General features: G+C 43.5%; 1 protein-coding gene across 1 annotated transcript in view; it reads left to right on the forward strand.

The window, feature by feature from the left end:
• Positions 1-26,841, forward strand: part of DNAH5 (dynein axonemal heavy chain 5) — a 309,924-nt gene that overhangs the window by 103,852 nt on the left and 179,231 nt on the right. Inside the window, exons 11-16 of the mRNA XM_037893325.2 lie at positions 2,119-2,334; positions 4,051-4,158; positions 5,263-5,348; positions 6,537-6,858; positions 18,969-19,175; positions 26,042-26,213. Coding sequence (XP_037749253.2) covers positions 2,119-2,334; positions 4,051-4,158; positions 5,263-5,348; positions 6,537-6,858; positions 18,969-19,175; positions 26,042-26,213 — 1,111 coding nt within the window. The remainder of the gene's footprint in view (positions 1-2,118; positions 2,335-4,050; positions 4,159-5,262; positions 5,349-6,536; positions 6,859-18,968; positions 19,176-26,041; positions 26,214-26,841) is intronic.

Below are 26,841 nucleotides of genomic sequence, written 5' to 3' on the forward strand. Positions count from 1 at the left end.
GGGACATGTTCCCCATGCAGTCTGGGGAGTGACTGACTGCCTTCATTCTTGGTGCGTAAAGACTGCCTCACTGCTTCTTAATCAAGTATGCAAAAGTGGCCAAGACATCTTGGGTCCTCTTCTCTACATCCCTTTCCTTGCACCTATTCTACCCCTGAACTTGCATGTAGTTACCTCATGCTGTGGTGGTATTTTCCTTTGTCATCATATTCTGAAAGTCCTGGGTACAGAGCCTGTTTTAAAGTCTCTCTCCAAATGCACTAACTACTTTAGAGTCATTCAATCTTAAGTACTTTTCTTCAGAGAGAATCCCATAATGAAATTTACATAGATTCTTATAAATGTTTCCAACTGCCTTGGTCCTGTTGGTATTTGTGGTGTATTCTCTGCCTTTGTCTAACAGGGACTGACATTAAAGAATTCATTGCATACAGAAAAGTGAAAGACAGTTCTCTAGTAAAACAGTGGGCCAAACTATGATCTCACTTTCCCTGGGAAAAATCTCGTGTGTAACTCCATTTCCTTAATTGAAGTTCAGTTAAGTATTTAACCTGGAATAATTATAATCAAAATCTGGCAGCATATATTCAATGGATAAAATTTCCAATCCTAAAGTTGCACTACAAACTCCATACCTACTTACCTAAATATAAGCTTTCGTTTGGGTGCTTAAATATGAGGTTAGCTCTAGGCACTCAAGCCGGTGCATGTTGGTCACTATATCTAGAAAGAATAATAAAAGCAGGAAGGAAACATTCCTCAACACTTAATTAGCTCCAGAAGAGATTATGGGTAAACTTTTGAAATGCCTAAGTGACTTTTGAAAATGGAATTTGGGCTCCTAAATCACTAAGGGACTTAAAATTTTCCACATAGATATTGTTAACACTGCAATATTTGGGATTTTTCTTGCCCTCTGAGTTCCTCCAGAAATATGGTAGTCATGGCAAGGAGGTGGGTGGATTGTTATAGTGAATACATGGCAACCTAGTAACTTGGAGGAGCTGCTGAACTTAACCAGAGCACACTCTGGAGATTTGCATACTGCCTATAGTCTAAGGTGGAGATTTTTAAAAAAAGCCTATTGGAATTTGGCAACCAACTCCTTCGAGCCCCTTTACAAAACAAATCAAGCCTTAATATCTAAATTAAATATTTTTCATTTGCATATTGAGAAGCACGAGTTTGGAATTAAACTCCGATTCACGAATGTAGGGATAGATTATGAATCCCTTATTGTCAGGGGCAAGCAAGCAGTCTGGGCCAGGATTTTCAAAAGAGACTAGTGATTCTGGGTGCTGAACTTAAAACACTGTAAAGGGGGTGGATTTTCAAGAAGTTCTCAGCATCCAACCTTAGAAAATGGTTTAAAGTGTTACAGGTTCAATACTCAGAATCACTAAGCACTTGTGAAAATCCTGGCTCTTCAGTAGTCCTTCAGATTAGAGTAATTGTACGCAACTTAAATGGGGCTATCTGCGAGAGAAACTGTGTACCAGTGATATTAAATTGTTCACAGTCTGACCCTTGACAGAACAATTTTTTTAACCTGATTATAGTAAGGTTTGGTGCAGTCCACACAAGACAGAATAAGTGTCTTTGTTGCAACAGAGCTGCAGTCTAATTTATGCAGTGCTTTACTGTAGGAAATGATTTGGGAAAACTGAAGACACTGTTACTCAGCAGAACTACAGTATTTGGTTTGTTGTCAGTCATATCTGCCTTTAGTGATAAACCTTTCTCTAACTTCTGCCCAACTAAGGGAAAGTGAATTGGGTTCTTTTTCTACATGTTAATTAAATTCCCACTTTTGAGTTCGCTTGTATAGTGTCATTGAAGGGTTGTTTTGATGTAGTTAAGGATGTGATAAGCAAACTGAATCTGCGAATACGAAGACATAATGAATGTGGAATCCCATGATGCCATTTCTCAACCTAATTTGTCAGAGAAGAACTGCACTAAAGACTCGGTGTAGTGTAGACAGGTGATTACTTGATCAAACTTACCCCCCTCCCCAGCTGATTAGAAATGGTGACTGTCTAGATAATTCTATCCTAGATTATGAAAATGAAATGTTTATAATGTCTGTCATGTTTGTTCAATTTTGTTGTTTCCAAGGAGTATCAAAATTGTTTTCACAAGACAAAAGAAAAACTAGAACAAAATCCAGCTGAAAGACAGTTTGATTTTAGTGAGATGTATATCTTTGGAAAATTTGAAATGTTTCATCGACGTCTAGTTAAAATTATACATGTCTTCAGTACCATTACAACCTACTCAGTTCTGCAAGAATCAAAGATTGAAGGATTGGAAGTTATGGCAACAAAATATCAGGTACACACCAAGCAAATCTTGCCCTCTCACATCATTAGGGAGAGTTGGAATTAAAGCAACAAATGCAGATGACAGACTATGGAGAAGTTTTAAAAATAGGCTGTACTAACCTTACTGGGTACTAGTCCGTTATTAAAGATGTGTATTGTTGAATCTAGTTGAATGCATGAGACTTTTATAGTTAATATAATTGCTGTTAAATAAGCATTTTCCATCAAAAGTTTAGAGGGAGGGATAAATGTGCAAAGAAGGAAGGGAGTATAAGCAAGAAAGGTTGGGGTGAAATAGGCAAAATATGCAAAACATGGATAAATGCAAGAGGTTAGGGCAGAGATACATGGATTCCTTATTTCCTTTCCTCACTATTCCTTTCACAGTCAAGTGCACAATGTCATGATTCTATCAGTATAAAAATGAAATTCATAGTGTTTGAACATTGTGATGGGAGGTCACCTGTTTAGATTGTCTGGCGCTGATGTTTCACTGTTACAGCTGTGCCTTAAGATGAGTTGCCAGTAAAGAATTGTCTTGATAATGGTCTTAGGGTAAAACTCCATGGACACACTCAAGATCCATTGCACCACTGAAGCCCTGTGTTAAGAGCTTTATGCAGGCCCTCTGTTCAGGGGGAGAAAATTTATGCTTCATTCTGAACTAATACATATCATGTTAAGCTGTTGATGGTAAAAATTAAAGGCCAATTAAAAAAAAGGCCTGAAGGTCATTATGAGGCCATCCTGCTATTGAATAGTAGCAGCCTTATTTAAATTACTGAACTATGTGACAGTGTCATAGGTATCCACTGTCTTGTGGTTGGCTGAAACACTTGACAAGTAAAGGTTTCTGGAGTCCATTTATCAATTGAATATGATGAACAAATGTAATAGTCTGTCATTTAGTTGCTATCTTAGATTTACTTTGTCCATGGAAGAAATCATTATAACAAGGGAAAAATCAGTAAGTTTAGATTAAAATTTCTTCACAATGGTGAATCTATCTATGCCAATGAAAAATATGGGGTTGGACCTGAATGACAAGTGGAGCATGACAAACAGCTAGCATGCTGAACTGTGGCTGATCAGCAGGAGCAAACACAACTTTTAACAGTATTATCGGCTACTGGTGTCGGGGGGCCAACCAATCTATGCTTCCATTTGTGCAAACTGCAGCAATGCTGGAACAGTGCGCAGGTCACAAATGCTAGGGCTGTTCATGCAGTGGAATGTGGTTCTGAATGTTCCTCTTTTCATCACAGAATACATAGATTAAAGGAGAATACTATTAATGGTGTGTTTTTGTTAGAAATTTGACATGAACTTTTGTTCGCTTTGTCTGACATACTACTACTTTGCACCAGAGTGTATTGTATGGAAGTGTTGCACACTTGTATGAGAAAAAATTATTTATAGGTAACAAATATGTTGAAATGAGAAAATCACTAGGCTTTGAATTTTCTATTAGTTTCTACATTAAAACTGTTACAATAGATGGGAGTGTTTTAAAGTGCCACTCCTGTGGTCTGTTTTATATTATTTTCCTTATCTGTCACTCAGATTGTTTTGTTTATGCATCTGAAAAATGAAGATTTTAATATCTGTAGTAGAAACCACAAAACATGACCTTGTAAACCCAACAGATGTAAGTAACTGAACATGACAGATTGCTTGATAAGGCAACTGTATTCTGATATTTTGTTTTCTTTCAAAAATTGTTTAGAGCATTGTTGCCATCATGAAGAAAAAGGAGTACAACTTCTTAGATCAACGAAAGACTGATTTTGACCAGGACTATGAAGAGTTTTGCAAACAGACCAGTGACCTTCATGTAGGTTGCATAATTAAGTGCTTGGTGATTTTAGGGGGGGCTAGGTTTAGTACTGCTAATTGATTGGAATGCCAAAAGGGGAGAGTGTCCATTTGAGGCAATATCAGCTTGTTTATGTATAACCCACACACCTCCTGGGTGTGGTGTTCTGTCCCATCTAGTGGTACCAAGACCACTTAAAAAAGAGTTAAATGAGTCTGCTCTACAACCTTAGCTAACAGCCAGTTGGCTTTTAGCTCATGCGGCAGAGGCTCATGCACTAAGCTCCAGAGATCCCAGGTTTGATCTCAACGACTGGGGTCTGTTGGCATTACATACGCAAGCTCTGATTTAATGGCTGGAGCACTTAGAGTGCTTTTGCTCATGGATCAAAAATACAAATTTCCATTTAGAATGAATGATAAATCTAATACCACTCCAATATCACACAGAGCCTTAGTGGATTATCACTTCCTATCCATCCTGAGATTGATACAGCTTTTGGGACTGTTTATAGGGGCTACACATTGCATTTAACTGTCTACCGGTAAAACCAGACTGGTGCATAAAGTCCAACACACACATAGTATTCCAGTGCAGGGAATAGTAAAGGATGCTCACTTTTACAGAACTTAAGCACCTCTCCTCCCATTTCTCCCGAAAGAGAAGTTCCTACCCCTAATCCTCAAATGCAGGCTCTCAGGGGGCTGTATAATCCAGACAAATTGCACACACTTTAGGTTCCCTAACCATGGGAGCCATGTAAAGCTGATGGGAGAACGAGGTTGCTGTACTAAGCCAATATCCGTGTGAGAGCTTGATTTAGCTGCCTTGGAGAAGGAAAGCGTTCCCTCAGATTATAGTTGTTAATGTGGTTGAACAGCTGAGAAGACAAGCGCTTCTGTGATCTCTGTAGCTACAGAGGGAACTGGAGAGGTAGATTGCTTTTCTGCTTTTTTTTTTCTTTTTACACAACGTCGAAAGTAGGATAATTGCAGCTGTTATCAGGTAAGTAGTGTGTGTTCATGTACAGTATGTGATAAACACACCGACAGGTAGTACTTTGTATATTTAATATGTGCACTGCGTAGAGCTCTCCTCAGCATAACCTTTTTCCTTCTCCAGAATCAGTTAAAGACCTTTATGGATATCACCTTTGAAAGGATTCCAACCACTGAAAGAGCTCTTAGTATGCTGAAGAAATTTGAAAGGTAAAGGGATATTTATAAATATTTCTAGTATGCCCTAGAGTAGCATACCAGTTTTCTGCACATTAGGTCAAATGTAACCTCTTCTGACACAGAAAAAATGAAGAAATTGGCTATAAAATGCTTTTGTTCTTGCTGGACATAAATTGATACTTGAGTAATCATTTTAAGTATGTCTCTTCACCAATTCTGATAAAAAGAAAGGATCTACTCAGATTGCTTTAAAAGAAAAGCTTAACACTTCTGCCAATCTGCATAAGTAGAATTTATTTCTGGGCAGTTGCATGGCCAACACATTTGTGAGATCACCTGATTTTACTGACCTTAGATGACAGTGTAAACTTTATGTAAGGATAATGGTTCTTGAATAATTTCTTAAGCTTTTTAGGGTCAAACATATTTAACTTCTACATTGGTAATTTATGCCTTATTGTTGAAGCTCTCCCCCCGCCCCCCCCCCCCCCCACATTGATTATAGACACTGGAAAGAAAAAATCATTCAATGTTTGTTGTTTTATATCCCTAATGCAGTATCCAAAGTCTATTTATTTTTGTCTGTCTTTAAGACTGAAATATAGCACAGGAACTGCTTGTTTATAATGACTATCTGCATGTGGGCTGAAGGTTCTCTTTTGGATATTGAAATTTATTTATCGTCATCGTATGTCAAGATGCAGCATGCTCAATATCTCATTGCCATGGTTAGCTGTGGTATCAATAGCTGAAGATGGGCTTGCAGTACTGCTTTCAATCATTAAAATGGCAGAATGAAGGGGAAGCTCAGTCTGTACTGTCACAGTTCTTCTGCCCTATTCTGTATAACTGAGTTCCTGTATTTCATGCCATTGGTGGGTTCAGGGTTATGTTACTACTTGTTGAAAACCATGTGATCTTACACTTGAAGTTAGCACTAGTGAGATTCCCTTTATATGGGTGATAGAGGGATATTTCTAGGCTTATTTAGAAACACTTTCTGTTACACTATCTAAGCCAGGCCTAGCTTCTGGTTGTAGGAATGTATTTTGGAAGGTGTTGCTGAATATCAGGCTGAGAATGCATTTGTCCTCCCACAGAGCATACAAAAGTGTGTAAAAATGATTGTACATTCAAACTCAAAACTAGAAGAGCCTCCTAATCACTTAAGTCTTGTGGTAACTTTTCCAATGATAATCCTTGTTTTTTTTTAATCAGATTAGAAATCCCCAATCTTGGCATTGATGAAAAATACCAGAAAATCCTTCAGAACTATGGTCATGACATTGAGATGGTCTCTAAACTGTACACTAAGCAGAAAAATGACCCTCCTTTGGCTCGTAACCTGCCTCCAATAGCTGGTAAGATCTTGTGGGCACGCCAACTCTTCCACAAGATCCAGGAACCAATGGACCTCTTCCAACAGCGTCCCACTGTTCTGCAGACAGGAGAAGCGAAGCGCATAGTCCGCAACTACAACAAAGTGGCAAAGGTCCTCTTGGAGTTCGAGGTTATTTATCACAGGGGATGGCTTCAGCAGGTAAAATGTTTCACTTGCTGCTGTGACTGTGAAAATTGAATTGTTTTTAGTGTTTTTGCTGCTGTATTAATGCCTAGGGACCCACGGTGTTAGATGCTGTATAAACATGGGATAAGTGGATTGCCATAGTATAAGAAGCCCCTAATTGGCAGAGTACTGGTATAGCTAGCTGCTGTACCTTCTCCTGCAGCTCCCAGCATGGGGGTAAAAATTGGGTGGGAGAGGGAATAACCAGAGTGTTACTGTGCTTTAGCTATTTTCCACTGGCAGATGACCTCTTGGGGGTCATGGCCAACTTTAGAGCACTGTGTGTAGAGCTGAACTTTAGAGCACTTCCTATGCTGCTTTGAAGTGTCATGGGATGGGGCCGGCATAGAACTTAAACCATAATCAGGGCTCTGTAACTGGCTCCTTTGCAGGCCCTCACACTGTACTGTGTCCCACAGATTGTTTTCTGAAGAGAATCTGGCCAACTTTCCTGTTGAAGTGCCTAGCTCAAAATGAAATGTGTCCATAATTCAGGCAGCATACTATGCACTACAGGCAAATTCTATCCTTACTGTTCATAGCAGCATTAGGAGGCTGGCGGCATTACTGCTGGCACATCATACTTGTTTGAAGCCACAGAGGGTGGATGGATATGGACTAGACTTGTGCTTGAGAACAAGGCTAAGCTCCTTCTTTGCTGCTGTAGGAGCACTGGCGATGATCAACGCTTCCTACATGCTCTCTTCTCAGTACACCCACTTCACAAGGTATGATTCTTCTTCGAGAGATGTCCCTGTGGGTGCTCCACTCCGGGTGTTGGTGAGTCTCTGCGCCTTCACTCGGAGATTTTTACAGCAGTACTCGTACCAGTCATGCACACACAGAGCCTACCTCCCCTGCTCTGAATGTACCTTAATAGTATGCATGTGCGACCGGTCTCCTCAGTTCCTTCTCTACCGTCCCCAGCCTGAGACAGAGCTCAGCAGACTTGTTAGCGAATTTCTTCTCTCCCTTGTTCAACTTGTTTTCCCTCTTAGTTTAGCTTACCAGTAATAGGTACCCTTTTCCCTTCTCTTCTGTTCTCTTTAAAGCAAACAAACAAACAAAAAACCCACCTTTTTTTGTTCCTGTCAGCGCAGCCGCTTCTGATGTGCCTGGCTCTCTAGGTTTTAAGTGCTGTTTTAACTGTAATGATGCCATCCCTCTTTCAGATGGCCACTCTAAATGTATTAAATGTTTGGGGGAGTCCCACATCCCCAAAAATGTGCCCACTGCAGCAAGTTGAAATCCACGGCATGCAAAGACAGGGAGCTGCGGCTAAAACTGCTCCTGCTGCAAAAATCTCTCAGACCAGCCTCAGACCCGGGCTCTGACTCTGCTGTACACTGCAGCCCCCTGATTCAAAGAGACAAAAGAAAACTTCAAAAAACCATCAGTCTCTCTCACCCACAAAGGGTATTTGCAGGGACAGCCTTCTCCAGCTACTGCTTCCCTCCCTGCGCTCCCCTGGCTGAGTACCTTTGATGCGACGGGCTCCTCCGGCACCGTGCGAAACCTACCTGCGGCTGCAGCAGTCACACTAACCTCCGGAGCTGAGCTTCAGGCTTTCAGTTGCCTGCCTCTCACATGGCACCATTTGGCACCGCAGTGGAAGTGGTGCCGATGCATACTAGCCTGCCTGACTCCCCGCAGGCTTCTCCCACTCTCCTGGCACCGTCAGCCTTTGAGCTAGCCGGCAGTGACAGAACGCTCAGGACACCGGTGCAGAGGAACCCCTTCTCACAACAAATTCTGCTCGCTCAGCCCTCCCCTCACAGAGGCACCGCAATTCACACATTCAAGGGACCTGCTGGTGTTACCTATCTTGCAGTCATCCCTACTTAACACCTACTTCTCTCCGGACCCTTAGGCAAGGTCCGCACAGCTTTCCTCCAGTGATGAGGAATCTGGGCTGCAGGGAGGATTTTCACCTTATCAGATGTCCCGTCCACAGACCCCAATCAAGAGAGGTCATAGAAAAGCTGCCTCGTCCTACTCAGAGGGTCCTGCCCCGGGGGCGTGAACCCCTGGATGACACCATCCATGCCTTTCCCACCACAGTGGCAATATTGGGCTCCATGGGCTCCTTAAACTCAGGACCACACTCATTATACCAATGCATCCAGGCGTGAGACCTGATTGGTGCCACCAGCTGACCACCCTGCCACTGACTCCAGAGACGAGGCAGCCCTGTCACAACTGCAAGAGCAAGCACGGCCTGCCTCTAACCTGGTAGAACCAGTTGTTCCGCCTGATGAAGCATTGCTTCCTCCTCCTCCGAAGTCTTCAGACGACTTCTCAAAATTTCAAGACCTGTTTAAAAGAGTTGCCAATGAGCCACGAATTAACCTGGAGGAAGTTCCTGAACAGCAGCATGAGCTAACTGACATCCTGCAGCCCTCTTATTCTTCTAGAATTGCATTACCTATCAATGCAGCCCATTTAGAACCTGCCAAGGCCATCTGGCAAACCCCAGCTGCAAGCCTGCCTACCTGTAAGAGAGCGGACCGAAAGTACTTTATTTCTTCCAAGGGCTCAGAATTCCTTTTTACTCACCCAGCGCCAAACTCGCTGGTAGTAGAAGCAGTTAACCAAAAGAACAAACACCAATTTCCCTGCTCCACCACTTCCGACAAGGACAGTAAGCAATTAGATCTGCTTGGACGTAAGGTATACACTTCTTCCACGTTGCAGTTTCGCATTGCTAATTATACAGCCGTTCTAGTAAAGTACGACCACAAAAATTACAATAAATTCATGGACTTTATTGATCACATTCCAGAAGAAAAGAAACAACAATTTACAGCCATAGTTTCTGAGGGACAAATAATCTCTTGCACTGCTCTTCAAGTTGCCCTTGATGTGGCCAATACTGCAGCATGGTCCACTGCCACAGCAGTCGTGATGCGCCGAGGGTCATGGCTCTCATCCTCTTCCTTTCCCAGTGAGATGTAGAGTACCAATAAGGATCTCCCCTTCGACGGTGACAAACAATTCACCTCCACCACAAATGACGTACTCCACTCCATAAAGGACTTCAGGGCAACTCTCCAGTCTTTAGGAATTCAAACCCCTATGACCAGAAGGCGACAATATAGATACCAGCCTTACCAGCGACTGCGCTATCCCACATACACCCAGCAATTCCATAGATCTCACGAGCAACAGCAACGCCGGAGATCCGGATACCAACGCTGCCGTCCCAACTCCTCGGCAGTGACTCAACCCCCTCCGACCAATAATCAAATTTGAAGCCTTGATCGAGGGTATAGAAAACAATATTCTCACTTCACACAGCCTGCCCCTCTTTTTGGTCACCACCTACGCCCAATCTCCCATCAGTGGTGCAATATTACCACCGACAAGTGGGCTTTAGAGGCCGTCACAGTTGGCTATTCTATCCCTTTCCTCTCCCCGCCTCCCACCCACCAAACCTCCCCGTCTCTCTTCAGGGACCCCTGTCACGAGCAAGTGCTCCTCCAAGATGTACAACATCTCCTTCAATTGGGGGCAGTGGAAATTGTCCCCAAACAACACAGAGGGAGAGGTTTCTACTCCCATTACTTCTTAACAGAAAAGAAAACCGGGGGATGGCGACTGATCCTCGACCCCAGGCGGCTAAACAAATTTATCAAAAAGCAAAAGTTCAGAATGGTTACCCTCACCACTATAATCCCAGCGCTGGAGCAGGGCGATTGGTTTTCAGCCCTCAACCTACAGGATGCTTATTTTCATGTGACTATTCACCCAGCCCACGGACGTTTTCTTTGTTTTACCCTCGATTTGACACATTTTCAATAGAGAGTGTTGGCCTTTGGCCTATCTACCGCCCTCCCGAGTTTTCTCCAAACTCCTAGCAGTGGTCACTGCCCACCTCAGGAAACGGGGTTATAATATTTCCTTACCTCAACGCTTGTCTCTTCAAAGCCTCAATGCTCGACGAAGCTCTTCGATCCACACAGCTTACCGTTGCTTGCTTCCTTTCCCTTGGCCTGCAAATAAACAAAAACAAATCCAGCTTATGTCCTACCCAACAACTGGAGTTCATAGGAGTGAATCTCGATTCCCGAATGGGAATAGCATGTCTCCTGCTCAGTCGTTTCAACACCATAAAACTCCTGGTTACAAAACTTCGCAACAGTCCCCAGGTCACTACATGAGACTGCCTGCAACTATTAGGCCACATGGCCTCATGTACTTTCGTGGTCAAAAATGCATGCCTCTACATGAGGTGCTTCCAAGCTTGGTTGGCCATGGTTTTCAGACCGAACGTATACACTTTAAACAAGCCTCTATCCATACTCTTTAGAGTCAAAGACTCCCTCCGATGGTGGACAGTTCCCTCCAACCTCTGTTCAGGAGTCCCTTTTCTCCAGGACTCCCCATCACTACTGATGCATTCCTCACCAGATGGGGAGCGCACGTCCCACCACACAGTCCAGGGGCTATGGTCTTCCACCGAAGCCTCCCTACACATAAACGTCCTAGAACTGTGAACCAGACGCAGTGCCTGCCATCACTTCTTCCCATTTATTCAGAACGAAAATGTTCGGATAATGACAGACAACATCGCATGCATGTTCTATGTCAACAGGCAGGGAGGGGCTCGATCTCACTCGCTTTGCACAGAAGCCATGAAGCTCTGGAATTGGTGCCTCACGAACATCCGGATATCAGCAGCCTATCTTCCTGGGGCCCTGAATAAATACCGTGGACGAACTAAGCAGACGTTTTCCCTGGGATCACGAATGGGAGATAAACGACACGATCATAAGCAATATATTCCACGTTTGGGGGCTATCCAACCCTGGACCTCTTCGCGACTGTGAAGAACACGAAATGTCCCGAATTTTGCTCCAGAGCTGGATTGGGCAAACATTCCCTAGGAGATGCATTCCTGATCGCATGGGCTCAACGCTTAATGTATGCTTTCCCCCCAATACTGGTTCTCCACAGAGTTCCGACAAAGTTACGAACAGATCGTGCCACGGTAATTCTGATTGCCCCATCGTGGCCCAGACAACTGTGGTTTCTGTTCCTCACCAGAATGTCAATTCACCCACCGATTTCATTGCCCCTCACTCCGAACCTCTTATCGCAGCAACATGGCTGATTTCTTCACCCCAACCTGTCCATGCTTTACCTCAAAGCTTGGTTCCTACATGGTTCTCCCAAAATGAACTAGCATGCTCTGAGCAGGTTCAAAGAGTGCTCCTACGTAGCAGAACACAATCTACTCACATCACCTATCTCCAAAAGTGGAAGCGATTTCACACAATGGTGCTCAACTAAACAACTTCCTCCTACTTCTGAACCTCTTCTGCCCCTACTTGACTACCTATTAGACCTTAAGCAATCTGGCCTTTCTTTCAGCTCCATCAAGGTCCACTTAGCTGCTATTACAACTTTTCATGACAAGGTCAACGATACCTCTGTTTTTGCTCATCCAGTCACTACGCGTTTTCTCAAAGGGCTCCAATCCCTATACCTGGACATTACCTCCTACCCCACTGTGGGACTTTCACTTAGTATTATCCTGCTTAACTCAACAACCATTCGAGCCCCTAGCCACTTGCTCCCTCTTACACCTCTCTATGAAAACAGCATTCTTAGTGGCAATCACCTCCGTCAGATGTGCAGGAGAAATAGCCGCTCTCATGGCGGACCCACCGTACACACTATTTTTTAAGGATAAGGTTACCCTCCGACTACACCCCAAATTTCTTCAAAAGGTGCATTCGTCATTCCACATCAATGAGCTGATACACCTACCAACCTTCTTTTCTAAACCACATGCAAACTCTTTTGAATCAACAATGCATTGTGGAGCACTCCGAAAGGACACCTATTTCTACCCAGAGACTTTTAAACTGGATTTCTGAGTGTATCCAACTGTGCTATCAGATAAAGAAAGTTACACCTCCAGTTGGCATCAGAACTCACTCCACTAGATCTGTGGCTACCTCTGTGGCTTTTCTACGCAAAGTTCCTCTGGCTGACATCTGTAAAGCAGCCACTTGGACTTCTGAACACACATTTGTTAAGTATTATGCCCTTACTCAAGGCCCTCTCTCTGATACATGATTAGGCAGAGCTGTATTATCTACGGCATTTCTACCAAATCCGAAGTCCCTACCTCCTTGAGATACACTACTTTTAAGTCACCTGGAGTGGAGCACCCACAGGGACATCTCTTTCTTGAAGAGGAGGTTACTCACCCTGTGCAGTAACTGATGTTCTTTGAGATGAGTGTCCCTGTGGGTGCTCCACTACCCACCCTTCTCCCCTCTACTTTCGAGTTGGGGTAGCCTCCTTTGTAGAGAAGGAACTGAGGAGACTGATCATGCATGTGTACTATTAAGGTACACTCAGAGTGGGGGGGGGGGGGTAGGCTCTGCGTGTGCGTGACCGGTACGAGTACTGCTGTAAAAATCTCAGAGTGAAGGTGCAGTGATGCACCAACACCTGGAGTGGAGCACCCACAGGGACACTCATCTCAAAGAACGTCAGTTATTGCACAGGGTGAGTAACTTCCTCTTCTTCTATAGAAATAGGGATTTGATGGACACTTAGAAATATTCACTGTTCTTCAGTGACTGCTGAATGACTTATTGAGTTTCTAGCTGATTGTAAAATATGTGGCCCAGCTGACGTGTTGCAAAGCTTTAGAGATACTGGAGGGACTTGTCTTTACCATTACATCCTACCATGAGAGCTCTAGAGTTGGTTTCTGCACCTGGTCTCCAGATGGCCTGTGCAGTAGTTATTGGGAACATAACAGAAACATTCCTCCAATGCCCCTCTGCCATGTACATTGGCCAAACCGGACAGTCGCTACGCAAAAGAATAAATGGACACAAATCTGACATCAGGAAGTATAACATTCAAAAACCAGTAGGAGAACACTTCAGTCTCTCCGGTCACTCAATAACAGACCTAAAAGTGGCAATTCTTCTTCAACAAAAAAAACTTCAGAAACAGTCTCCAACGTGAAGCTGCAGAACTGGAATTAATTTGTAAACTGGATACCATCAGATTAGGCCTGAATGGAGACTGGGAGTGGTTGGGGCATTACAAAACCTAAACTTAATTTCCCCAATACTAATTTTTCCCTACTGTTACTCACACCTTCTTGTCAACTGTCTAATTGGCCACTCTCTTACCTCTTCAAAAGTTATTTTTCTTCCCTTGGTATCCTGCTGTTAATTGATTTATCTCATTAGATTGACCTCAAACTTGGTAAAGCAACCTCCATCCTTTCATGTATTTATACCTGCTCCTGTATTTTCACACCATGCATCCGATGAAGTGGGTTCTAACCCATGAAAGCTTATGCCCAAATAAATTTGTTAGTCTCTAAGGTGCCACAAGACTCCTTGTTATTTTTGCTGATATAGACTAACACGGCTACCCCTCTAAAACCTGTCGTCCTCCTCTGAGCTGCTAGTAACTCCTTGCATAGACCCCTTTGGCCATTCCAGAGGTTAGTCACCAACTAGATCTTTTCTGTCTCTAATTTTTGCTAAAAGAGCCTTACCTTGCCCATCTCCCTCTTTCTACAGTAAGATAGTTACCACCACGATCTCTTGTAATCTTGTGTCAGTGGTGAAGGAGTTCGGACATTAAAAGTAAGCTTGCAGCAATACTGGGCTTGTGTGCTTATGTTAGTACAGGAGGGGAAGAGGCATAAGGGATACTTCATAGAGAAGTGTTTTAAAAAATTGAGTGAAAAACATCTAATAAATTCAAGAGGAAAAGGATTGCACCACCCCAGCTATTGTGGAAGGGATAATGAATCTCTTAACAGAAAAGTGGGGACTCCAGAATTTCTTTGTGGAAAGTTGTGTTGCCTTATTTGCACAATGAATGTTATGGAAAAATAACATCTTGAGTAATTTATAGTAATATTAGCTGAATTATTATAAATGAACTTGCAAGATGTGAAATGACTTGACAGCTTCCTGAGAGCATGAATTATTGCAGTTGTGTTCAATGTGTCATTGCATTGAATTTGTGACTATTTGAGCAGCCTCTACAAGTGTGTTTTGGCCCTTGAAATATGGTGAAAAGCTCTGCTACATCTCTGATCGGAAAGTAAAATACTGTGCCCGACGTGGAATAAATCACATGGCAGAGTATTGCTTAGGCAGCCATTATCTACAACTTTTGAACTGATAATGGTGATCAAGGAAGAGAGAATAATGAGAAATGGACATATAGCTATGGCTGAGACATAGCAGCAGCAGGTAGTTCAGGTTGGGATTATTTCCCATACAAGGCAAGAAGCTGTGTTCCACTTACCCCCAAATAACTAAAAATACAGATTTGTCATTTTTTCAAATTATAATAAATTTGGAAGAACCTGGAGCAGGGGTCGGTAACCTTTCAAAGAAGAGCCATTTTTTGGTTTTTGTCTTTGACAAAAATATTTCGAGAGATGCATTACATGCAAAGCTACTTTATCAACTAATAATAATTGAACATATTAAAGTTATTACTATTCACCAATACTTTTAATGTGACTTCTGCCACTTGAATTTGAATATAAACAGGAGGGGGCTCCGGGCTGGGGCAGGGGATTGGGGTACAGGAGGGGGTGTGGGGTTGGGGAGGGAGTTTGGGTGCAGGAGGGGGTGCAAGGTACATGCTTTGGCCGGGAGGTGCTTACCACAGGTGGCTCCCGGCAGGCGGTGAAGCAGGGCTCTGGCCCCATGCCACTCCAGGAAGCGGCTGGCTGTTGCTATGTCTCTGTGAGCCACTGGTGGTTGTGGGAGGGGGGAAGAGAGGAGGCGGCTCCGTTCGCTGCCTCCGCCCCAGCATCATCCTCAAAGCTCCCATTGGCCAGAAACCGGCCGATGGGAGCTGTGGGGGCGCTGCTTGTGGGTGCTGCCAGTGCACTGAGACCTGCTGCCACCCTCCCCCCAAGGGGCACACAGAGACGTACCAGCAGCCGGCCGCTTCTGAGAGTGGTGTGGGGCCAGCACCCTGCTGCATCGCTGGCTGGGAGCCACCTGTGGTAAGCGCCTCCCGGCCAGAACCTGCACCTTGCACCCCCTCAGAAAATGGCTGCCTGCAAAGGGGGTAGCCAAAGAGCCACATGCGGCTCCGGACCCCTGACCTAGAGGATAATAGTGTTATAAGTAATAGCCAGCATGGATTTGTCAAGAACAAATCATGCCAAACCAACTTAATTTCCTTTTTTGACACAGTTACTAGTGGATAGGGGCAAGCAGAAGATGTGATATAGCTTGATTTCAGTAAGGCTTTTGACACAGTTATATGGGACTGTAATAGAGCCGGACTCACCCGGCGGCGCCTCCTGCTGGTTGTCACTGGGAATTAGCTAGTCAGCCTCTGGAGCACCCTCTGCCGTCTGGTGATCCGCCTTATCGCCAGCCCCAGTTCCTCCCAGGACCCGGTGCCTCCTCCCACTGGGGTGCTGCCCCCTGGCAGTAAACCCCAACAATCCCTGAGGGTCTCCCCTCCCCGGGGAACCCCCACCCACTACCCCACCTCGCCTCAGTCTTGGCTACTGCCAGTCATCGCTTAGCCCCACTCCCTTGGCAGACTGCAGTGTATCAGCCACTCATCACAGGCGAAGGGGTTTGGACCTGCTGCCTCTGTCTACCCGTGGGCTGCCCCCTTGCAACCTCAATATCTAATAGGCCCTAATCTAGGCCTCGCAGCTGGGGGTTTCCAGGCCGGAGATCCCCTGGCCTTTCCCCCTCAGCCCTGCCCCAATCTAGGTACTCCCTCAGGTCCCTGCAGCCAGTCCCTTCCCTCTCTGAACGCAGAGAGAGAGACTGGCTAAGCTTCAGCCTAGCAGCCCCTTTATAGGCCCAGCTGCGGCCTGATTGGGGCATGGCCTAGCTGCGGCCATTTCCCCAATCAGCCTAGCTTTTCTTGCCCTCAGCCCTGGCTCTCTCCCAGGGCTGGCTTTTAAGCCCCACAGGACAGGAGCGGGTAACCACCCCGCTACAGGGACACTAGGGAAATGTGGCCTAGATGAAATTATTATAATGTGGGTTTGCAACTTTTTGAAAAACTACTCAAAAAAAATTTGAGTGGTTTGCTGCCACACTGGGAGGAGGCATCTAGTGGGGTCCTGCAAGGGTCTGTCCAGAGTCCAGTACTATTCAATCATTTCATTAGTGACTTGGATAATGGAATGGAGAGTATGTTTATAAAACCTGTGGATGACAGCAAGCTGGGAGATGTTGCAATCACTCTGGAGGACAGGATTAAACTTCCAAAGGACCTTGACAAACTGGAAAATTGATCTGAAATTCACAATAAGGGTAGTTAAGCACTGGAATAGCCTTCGAAGAGAGGTCATGGAATCTCCATCACTGGAGGTTTTTAAGAAGAGGTTAGACAAACACTGTATTTCTAGGCCATCCCAGACTTGATCTTGCATCCGTGCAGGGGGCTGGACTATGTGATCTCTCAGAGTCCTTTTCAGCCCTACATTTCTATGGTCATGGAGGCTCTCCATTCTATTTGTGACACTACTTCCTTCATAGCTCCAGTCTGTGTTGCTGCATTAATTTTCATGTTCGTGGCCTGCCTGATTAATTTAGGTGGAATATAGGTTCCCAAAGAGCTAAAGGTGTTAACATAACCCAGTTACAGTTGAATGTTAAACAATTTTAAAGAAGGTTTTGAGTTTGGTATACAGAGACCGTAGCCTGTTTAGTACCATTGCAAACACACTATTAAAAGCCTTTTTAACCTCTTATTAAAGATACAGAAAAGAAGCTCTGGTGGGGGTGGGGAGAAGGGGATGGGAGAAGGGCTTATTAAAGTATTAAGTAAGGCTTTTATTTTAACAGCACTTTTTGTTTCCATTTTTTGCTGGAGAATTTTTAGAAGGAAAACCCCCTTGTCTGACAGTTTTTTAGATGGTATTAAAGCTGGTAATAGCTGTCCTTTTTGGGGAAAAGAGAAGTTAGTTGAGATGGGCAGGAGCTGTTATTGCGGCTGCTAAAGTTGGATTCTGTTTCCTAAAAAGACACACACACACAAAATGGAAGAGAAAAGAATAGCAAAGCTAGAAAATGCAGCTTCTGTCTTTTTCTTGTTGACTAGTACTTGTAAACTTACTGAGAAAACACGGGCACAGCATACTGTTTTGTTAGCAGGCTGTTTAGGGCACTGTTTTTAGGTGTACAGGCTCACAGTAGTGTTGCAAAATATATAGCCTTGGCCAGCTAAGCCAGACTCTTATTAAACAGAAAGCAAAGGAGAGAGGTAGAAAAGAAAAGTAATAAGGTAGGAAAGGACGGGGGAGATAAAGTCTTACAACCCAGATGGTGGTCAGGATTCAGCTGAAGCTAGTAGAGGTGGCAATGTCATCTGGGCTCACCCTCCCCTATTTTTTTGCCCAGGTTGGTCAGGACACTTCTTCGTATCAGGCTGATGAAGGCTGGGGTCCCAGAGACAGTGGGGGTGGCAGTCATGATGGTGAAGCTAGTTCCAGAAGCCAATTTTTCCCCCAAATGCTTTTTTGTTGTTTTGTTAAATGACCATAAAAAGGAGAGATACGTAGAATAGCCCATTTCCTTGCTATTTTGTTAGTAATTAGTCCTAATTTCTGACACACCAGTTTTTGTTTATGCATTTTTGGTCCTTAACTTTTTTTGTTCACCAGGCATGATTTTAATAGTCCTTGAGTGGTATTAGTGAAGCCCTTCTTGTTTAAATTAATTTAGCTTTTGGGGTTTCTTTACCTTTTTTGAAACAGTTTTATATAATAGGCTCTTGTTATAATTCATGCATCATTACCCACTTTTTACAGTTGAGCTCACAATTAGGGTAAACTTCTAGGCCCAATTATTACAACAGGACCAAAATTCGGAAGAAAATATAGGTAGTTACTTAGCTTGGTGGGAAGGCAGTTTTTCACTCTAATCTAAATGGAGGTGATATTAAGCTTAGATTCAGACTGTATCAGATTGGAGTATTAGTTTAAGTTTCCACTAACACTTTTGCAATTCAGGCTCGAGGTGTATATTTGTATCCAAATTCAGAGCATAGTATTGACTTGGTTGTGATTTGTCAAGACTGTTTCTTGTTTCCTGCAGATTGAAGTAACAAAAACAGGGCTTCAGGCATCCCTGTTGGTGAAGGCTCCAGAGACAGGAGAATTATTTGTGAATTTTGACCCTCAGATATTGACTTTAATTCGGGAAACAGAGTGCATGGCTCACATGCACCTTGAAATCCCACCCTTCGCGATTGCTCTACAGCAAAAGCAAGACTCATACAAGAAGAATTTCAATCAGCTGCAGGTAGGTTTATTTTATTCATTTAGATCTGCATAGAGCTATTGAAAGCTCCAATAATTTCATGAAAGTAAATAAGATAGTATTTTTATAAGATTGAAAATGAACAAATTCAGACTACTATGCACCAGTAAAGTGATTAAGGTGGGAAAAGGACTTGACACTTCACCTCCATCTTTTTCATGCAATTTTTTAGATGCTACTATGACTTTGTTCTTAAACATAACCTCTAGGAGGCATGGCAGTGTGGAAGGAAGGCGCTGAGGTCTAGAAGTTTGGAGCGGTGGAAGCAATTCCTCAGTAATATAACCTTATTTCTGGTTTGCTGTATGAGTTCAGGCAAAGCAGTTGACATTTCTCAAACACAACTGTGGTTCAGCTTTGAGCACAAGTTGGGTAGGGGACAGCAATGAGGCATGCCGACCCAGCAGTTGCCCCTAAAAGTATTGTGCCTTGGATAGGAACAAAGACTCCAGTAACTGGGCAGTGCAGCTGCTGCACCAGCATTACACCTAGTGTACTTTTTGGGCCTGCTGTGCTAGAAGATGCAGAGAGAAGATGGAGCCTTGGTTTCTCCTCTTGTCTCTTAATTTCCTTTTGGGAAGTAAGCTGCCATCAGCAGTGATACAGGCCAGCAGCAATCATTAGGCTCAAAAGAATGTGACCAAGGATGGAAGATGGCTGCTGGGCAAATCTCATGATTTTACTGCAAGCCCTTGCGTCAGGGATTCTCTTTTTCTCTGGGTATGTCTACAGTGCAATAAAAGACCCATGCCACACTGCAGCTGGCCTGCCTCACAGGGCTGTGAGGGGGAAGGATCTCCGATCCCAGACTCCAGCCCGAACCCCAACGTCTACACTGCTATTTTTAGTCCTGCCACCCAAGTCTGAGCTCTAAGACTCAATGCCATGGGTTTTTTATTGAAGGGTTGTCAGGGTTCCCTCCCCACTCTGAACTCTAGGGTACAGATCTGGGGACCCGCATGAAAGACCCCCTAAGCTTATTTCTACCAGCTTAGGGTAAAACTTCCCCAAGGCACAAACTTTTTGCCCTTGGAGGGTACGCTGCCACCACCAGGTGATTTAACAAAGAATTAGGGAAGAGACCACTTGGAGACGTCTTCCCCGAAAATATCCCCCCAAGCCTTACACCCCCTTTCCTGGGGAGGCTTGAGAATAAACAAGATGAGCACAGGCTAGCCTTGGGTTTTTAGGACCCTAAAAACCCAATCAGATTCTTACAAAAACAGAACTTTATTAGAAGAACAAAACAAAGATAAAAGAACAACTCTGCAGGATTTGAATGGAAGATAATCTCACAGGCAGTAAGCTTCAAAACATAGAGATCCCTCTAGGCAAAACCTTAAGTTACAAAAAGACACAAAAACAGGAATACACATTCCCTCCAGCACAGCGAATTTCACAAGCCAAAACCAAAAGAAAATCTAACGAATTTTCTAGCTAGATTACTTACTAACTCTATAGGAGTTGGATTGCTTTCTTTCTTGATCTGTCCCCGGCAGAGGCATCACACAGACAGACAAACCCTTCCACCCTCCCCTCCCCTCCTCTCCCCTCAGATTTGAAAGTATCTTGTCCCCTTATTGGTCATTTTGGTCAGGTGCGAGCCAGGTTACTTGAGCTTTTTAAACCTTTACAGGTAAGAGGATTTTGCCTCTGTTCAGAAGGGATTTTATAGCAGTGTATACAGAAAGGTGGTTACCCTTCCCTTTATATTTGACACGCCCCCCAAATCACAGATAGTGTTGGACAGCCGGTTCCACACTGGCTGTGATTTCTTCGTGGAGCTCTCGGAGAAAACAGAGTTAATTAGACACATGTACCTTTAGATATACTACTGATTGTATAAAAACTAACAGTATTTCCCACATCTCAAGGACAATTTTAACCAGTTGGTTCTGGGAAACTTTCAAGGGAGAGTGCATCAGCCACTTTGTTAGAAGCTCCTGAAATGTGTTGTATTTCAAAATCAAAATCTTGGAGAGCTAAACTCCACCGAATAAGTTTTTTGTTATTTCCCTTGGCGGTATGAAGCCACTGTAGCGCAGCATGGTCGGTTTGCAGGTTGAAACGCCGACCCCAAATGTAAGGGCGTAGCTTTTCCAGAGCGTAGACAATGGCGTAACATTCTTTTTCACTGATTGACCAGTGGCTTTCCCTCTCAGACAGCTTCTTGCTGAGAAACACGACAGGATGGAACTCTTGATTCAGTCCTTCCTGCATTAAAACTGCTCCCGCACCATCTGTGGTTACTAGGAACGGTTTGTCAAAGTGTGGGGCCCTTAGCACAGGGTCAGACATGAGTTGCTTTAAGCTGGTTAAAGGCTTTCTGACACTCTTCGGTCCACTGAACGGCATTTGGCTGTTTCTTTTTGGTTAGGTCTGTCAGTGGGGCGGCGACACTTTTTGTATAGCACCTAGTCCAATAGGCTCAAATTCTAACTGGAGTCTTTGCGTGCTACTGCAATACGAATATATAGTATAAGCTTTTTGAACTCATCTACTTCAGCTCACCCCCCTCTTGTTGCTCCTTTTCTTCATATGTGTAAGCGGATAATTACTTTCTCATATGCGCACTGTAATGATTGCTTGATGCTTTTGCAGTACTTGGAAGCTGCCAAATGTTTCATACTATGACAAATTTCGAAGAATGTTCTGGATCTTTATGGTTGGGTTGTGAGAGCCAGTTGTCGCTAGGGCGTGAGGAAGGGATCTCAGAAAAAAGCTTATGCCTAGCCTGTTTTTATCTCCATCGTTCTTCTAGAGACCATTGGTCCAGTTCAGAGCAGAGAAGGTCAAAGCTGACTTTTAGCCACTGTTAATAGACTCGGTTTTAGGAGCGGAAAACTCCAGGAAGCAAGTCCTGGGGATGCTTCACTGGCTTGCTATGCTGATTTCAAAGAATGATGTGAGGCACTCTGGTCCACTTCAAGAAAGAGCCCTGCGAGTCTACTGAGACTCCCGTATAATAAAATAGAGGAAAGGAGGCCTGTTTCTGACCATTCTTGATTCGCCATGCTGGGAAACAGGAGAAGTCAGTGTTCTGGGTAATGCAGGATCCCCTTTCTTGCAAATAGAGCTTGAGGGGGGTCATGTTTTCATAGCTGAGAAGGACCTCTTGGTGAGTAAAACCTGTGGAGAGTACAGGAAGAGGCCTATAGATCAGTTCCTATTCAAAACTTTTGGATTTGAAGAAATTCAAACAGATTAGGTCACTTATCAATTTAAACGAGTGGTTTGGATTTATTACAAACCAGGGTGTTTACAGAATACAATTTCTATCTTTGTCCTCCTTCATATATACATTTCAGTGGTGGGCAGTGGCATCCTGTCATGCTGTTGTGTGTAGTAAGATCACACAGTAGTGACGCAAATATATTTCAAACTAAATGTTTGTAGCCTCTGGATATCTTTTATATCAAATTTCCAGGTATATTCATAGATTTGTTAAAAACATATTCTGCTAGCTCCTTTTAAACTTAAAACTGCATCACCAGTTGTCAGAATGTCTTCATATGATGTCTTTTGACTGGGCTATTAAAAGATGGCCTTCCTTTAAAAAATTAGAAGTATTGGCTTAGGGTCTCAAAAATATTGAAAATTCTGACTTCTAATTTACTTGTATTATCATTTAGGTCCCATGAAAAGGTATTGCAGAAAAAAGACTTTAGCATCAATATCAGATCCATATGTAGACTTGATCCCCGACCCACCAAAACTAAACCTACTTCTTACAATTTACCAACTTTTTTATCATTTAATGTCCAAACTACTTAATATAGCAAACGTTGATTTTTCAAAAAGGCTCCAGAGATAATCCTGGCAGTTACAGCCTGTTAAGCATAACTTCAGTGCCAGGCATGTTGATTGAAACTGTAGTAAAGGACAGAATTATCAGATACATAGATGATGAACACTATGTTGGGGATGAGTCAACATGGCTTTTGTAAAGGGAAATCATGGCTCACCTATCTATTAGAATTCCTTGAGAGTGTCAACAAGCATGTTCACAAGGGTGATGCAGTGCATATAGCGTACTTGGACTTTCAGAAAGCCTTTGACAAGGTCCCTCATCAAAGACTCTTAAGCAAAGTAAGGAGTCATGGGATAAGAGGGAGGGTCCTCTCAGGGATCAGTAACTGGATAAAAGATGGGAAACAAAGGTAGGAATAAATGATCAGTTTTCACAGTGAAGAAAGGTAAATAATGCGGCCTCCCAGGATCTGCACTGGGACCTGTGCTGTTCAACATGTTCATAAATGACCTGGAAAAGGGAATGAACAGTGAGGTGGCAAAATTTGCAAATGATACAAAACTATTCAAGATAGTTAAGTCCAAAGCTGACAGCGAAGAGTTACAAAGGGATCTCACAAAACTGTGTGACTGGCAACAAAATGGGAGATGAAATTCAGTGTTGATGAGTGCAAAGTAATGAACATTGGAAAACATAATCTCCACTATACATACAAAATGATGGGTTCTACATGAGCTGTTACCATTCAATTAAGAGATTTTGGAGTTGTGGATAGTTCTCTGAAGACATCTGCTCAGTGTGCAGTGGCAATCAAAAAAGGTAACAATCTTAGGAACCATTAGGCAAGGGATAGATAAGAAAGAAAATATAATGTCACGATCTAAATCCATGATACACCCACACCGAGAATACTGCTTGCTGTTCTGGTCACCCCATCTGTTGCAGTGTTTGCACATCCTGTCCCCTGTTGGGGTAGATCGTGGGTGTGGTGGCACTGCAGTTACGGTCTACCAGACTGTCTTGGGATTCAAGATACTTTGGCTCAATGCCCAGAATAAAAGTGGCTGCGCTTGGGTTCAGGGCTGCATGGCCTACTGGCCTGAGACAAAGTGGCGGCCCTTGAGTGCCGGTCTGCATGGCCTAGTGGCCAGGGTCAGGGGCCGTCACCCAGGGCGGTGACCCGCTGGGGTAGGGGGACCCGGGCCCTCCCTGCTCCATGGGTCCCAGCCCAGGGCCCTGCCAGTGGCAAGTGTGTCCACCACCCAGTCAGCAAGGATCCTATCGCAACACACTGCTTCTGCTTTAAGGGGGTTACAACTCACTCCCCCTCCCGGGGACACTTCTTACCCTGTTTCCTGAAGTCATGGTCTGTTTGATGTTGGGGTCTCCGGGCTCTTTGGTGCAGGTAACTCCCTAGGACTCTGACTGCAGCTGGTTAGCTGTAGGCAACAGGTCTCCAGTCTGGTTCTCGGGATCTCCGGCTCCTGCAGGCAAGGGCTGTAGTGACTCCTGGGCTGGAGCCTCCACCAAACATCCTTCCTCTTTGGCAGTCATCCCAGACTGAGCTGAGCTGTTCTCATTTATGGTAGCACAGCAGTTGGAGCATGCCCAGCACGGTCTGAGGGTGGGATTAACCCTTTCTTGCTAGTGTGGGGTATGCACACCCTGTCACACCATCTCAAAAAAGATGCATTAGAATTGAAAAAAGTACAGAGAAGGGCAACAAAACGATTAGGGATATGGAACAGCTTCCATATGAGGAGAGATTAAAAAGACTGGGACCTGTCAGTTTAGCAAAGAGATGACTGATGGGAGGATATGATACAGGTCTATAAAATCATGAATAGTGTGGAGAAAGCAAATAAGGAAGTGTTATTTACCCTTAGCATAACACAAGAACCAGGGGTCACCCAAGGAAATTAATAGGCAGCAGATTTAAAGGAAGGAAGTACTTCTTCACACAATGCTCAGTCAACCTGAATTCATTGCCAGGAAATGTAGTGAAGAGCAAAAGTATAACTGGGTTAAAAAAAGAATTAGATAAGTTCATGGAGGATAGATTCATCAATGGCTATTTGCCCAGATGGTCAGAGATGCAACCCTGTGCTCTGGGTGTCCCTAAACTTCTGGCTGCCAGAAGCTGGCACTGGATGACATGTCAAAATTGCTCTGTTCTATTGATTCCCTCTGAAACATCTGGCACTGACCACTGCTGGAAGACAGGATACTCGGTTAGACGGACCATTGGTCTGACCCAGGATAGCCATTGGTATGTTCATGGTAAACTGATTCTCTGCATTAGAATGCTACACCCAACCACACTTGGCTGCAGCATCTCGGCCTGAGACCAAAACTGAAAAAAGCAACCTTAAATTCTGGGTGCCCAGCTTGAGTCATCTGAGATCTAATATTTCAAAGGTGTGGATCCACCTGGGACTACAATTGCTTTAGGTTAGTTTGCAGATACTCACTCACCTGTGGAAAAATTAGGCTTTAGGAGAGTTAAGGTGGGTACCCAAAGCTAAAGGGTGCCTTTTAGAACTTATCCCTATGTGGTGTACTAGGCTCTGAGAACTGGACTTCTATCCAGTCATTGTACTAAGTGGCACTGTTGGAAGTGCTGTCTACTAGATTAAATATAAGAGGCCCTGATCAATATGTTCAAGATAACATTTTGTTTTCGGCAAGGATGTTAATTTTGTTATCCTAGCCGAATTCTAATTCTGATTAGACAGTGACACTGAAGTTCCTTCAAAGCTTCATTTACGTTAATTCTTCTCTTCTCTTTGCTTCAGTTATGTTGTGCAGTGGTGGCAGTGCATTTCAGTGATCAAGTGTTTGTGGTATTTTTGTAGAAGCCTTTAGGATTCTTAAGGATTAGTAGTGTCATTAAAAATATAGAGTTAAAGCCAACGTGAAAAAAATCAAGTGTTTCATTGTTTCAAAAATACTTTTTTATAAAATGGAAAATAATAAAAACCTGACTTTTCATGAAGAGTGGAACTTTGTTTTTAGTGTAACTAGATGCAAATATCAGCATACCGAAAGGTTTGCATCGTGCTTGTTAATTAGTGTTATTACCCTCCATTTATTTCAGATGATGCTGGCAGAATATAAGAGAGTTAAATCAAAAATACAAACACCCATTGATCAACTAATGGCTCCTCACTTAGCTAATGTAGATGATGCTATCCAGCCTGGTTTAACTTCACTAAACTGGACTTCCTTGAACACTGAGAAATACATAAATAATATTTTTGACAAACTAGGTAAGCATGCTTGTAGTGAATCAGCATTCTTCCACTGAACTCTGAGTTGTTTGCTTCAGTCTAGATATACAGTCCAATGTTAAGTGCAACATTCATTTTTATTATACAGATTATACTGTTGCATAAATTAAAACACCAAAATTCTCACTCATAGTGTACTGTGATGTTTATTCACCCCATGGGAGCCAAATTCTGAGCTGCCTTAAATTCAGTTCAATCTCACTGACTTCCCTGGGATCTCAGTGGTGCTGTATGGGTCATTCACCAATATTGCTGCCATGTGTACTTGCCTACAGTATGCCAATACTTGAAGTAAATAAGAGGGAAAGGGGCAAACTCTATCAAGCTTCACCATTATGATATTCTCCTCTACTTCCCCAGCAGCTCCCACATATCAATCTCTGCCTTGTCTGGGCCTCTCTGCCCGTTTACGTAAAAGTCCTCTTATGTTGTCACTGAACAACTTCTTATCTTGCTGAATTAGCATTTTTTCTAAAACTCTTGTAAATCCACTAATACATAAGCTGCCACCCAGGGCTCCAATGCCTTTTGAATTTTTAGCATGTTCTGTCATACTGGTACAAGCAAAAATAAACTCCACAGGCCTCACAAAACTAAAATATAACCA

Source organism: Chelonia mydas, chromosome 2 (assembly GCF_015237465.2).
Source record: "Chelonia mydas isolate rCheMyd1 chromosome 2, rCheMyd1.pri.v2, whole genome shotgun sequence".
Taxonomy (NCBI): Eukaryota; Metazoa; Chordata; order Testudines; family Cheloniidae; genus Chelonia; species Chelonia mydas.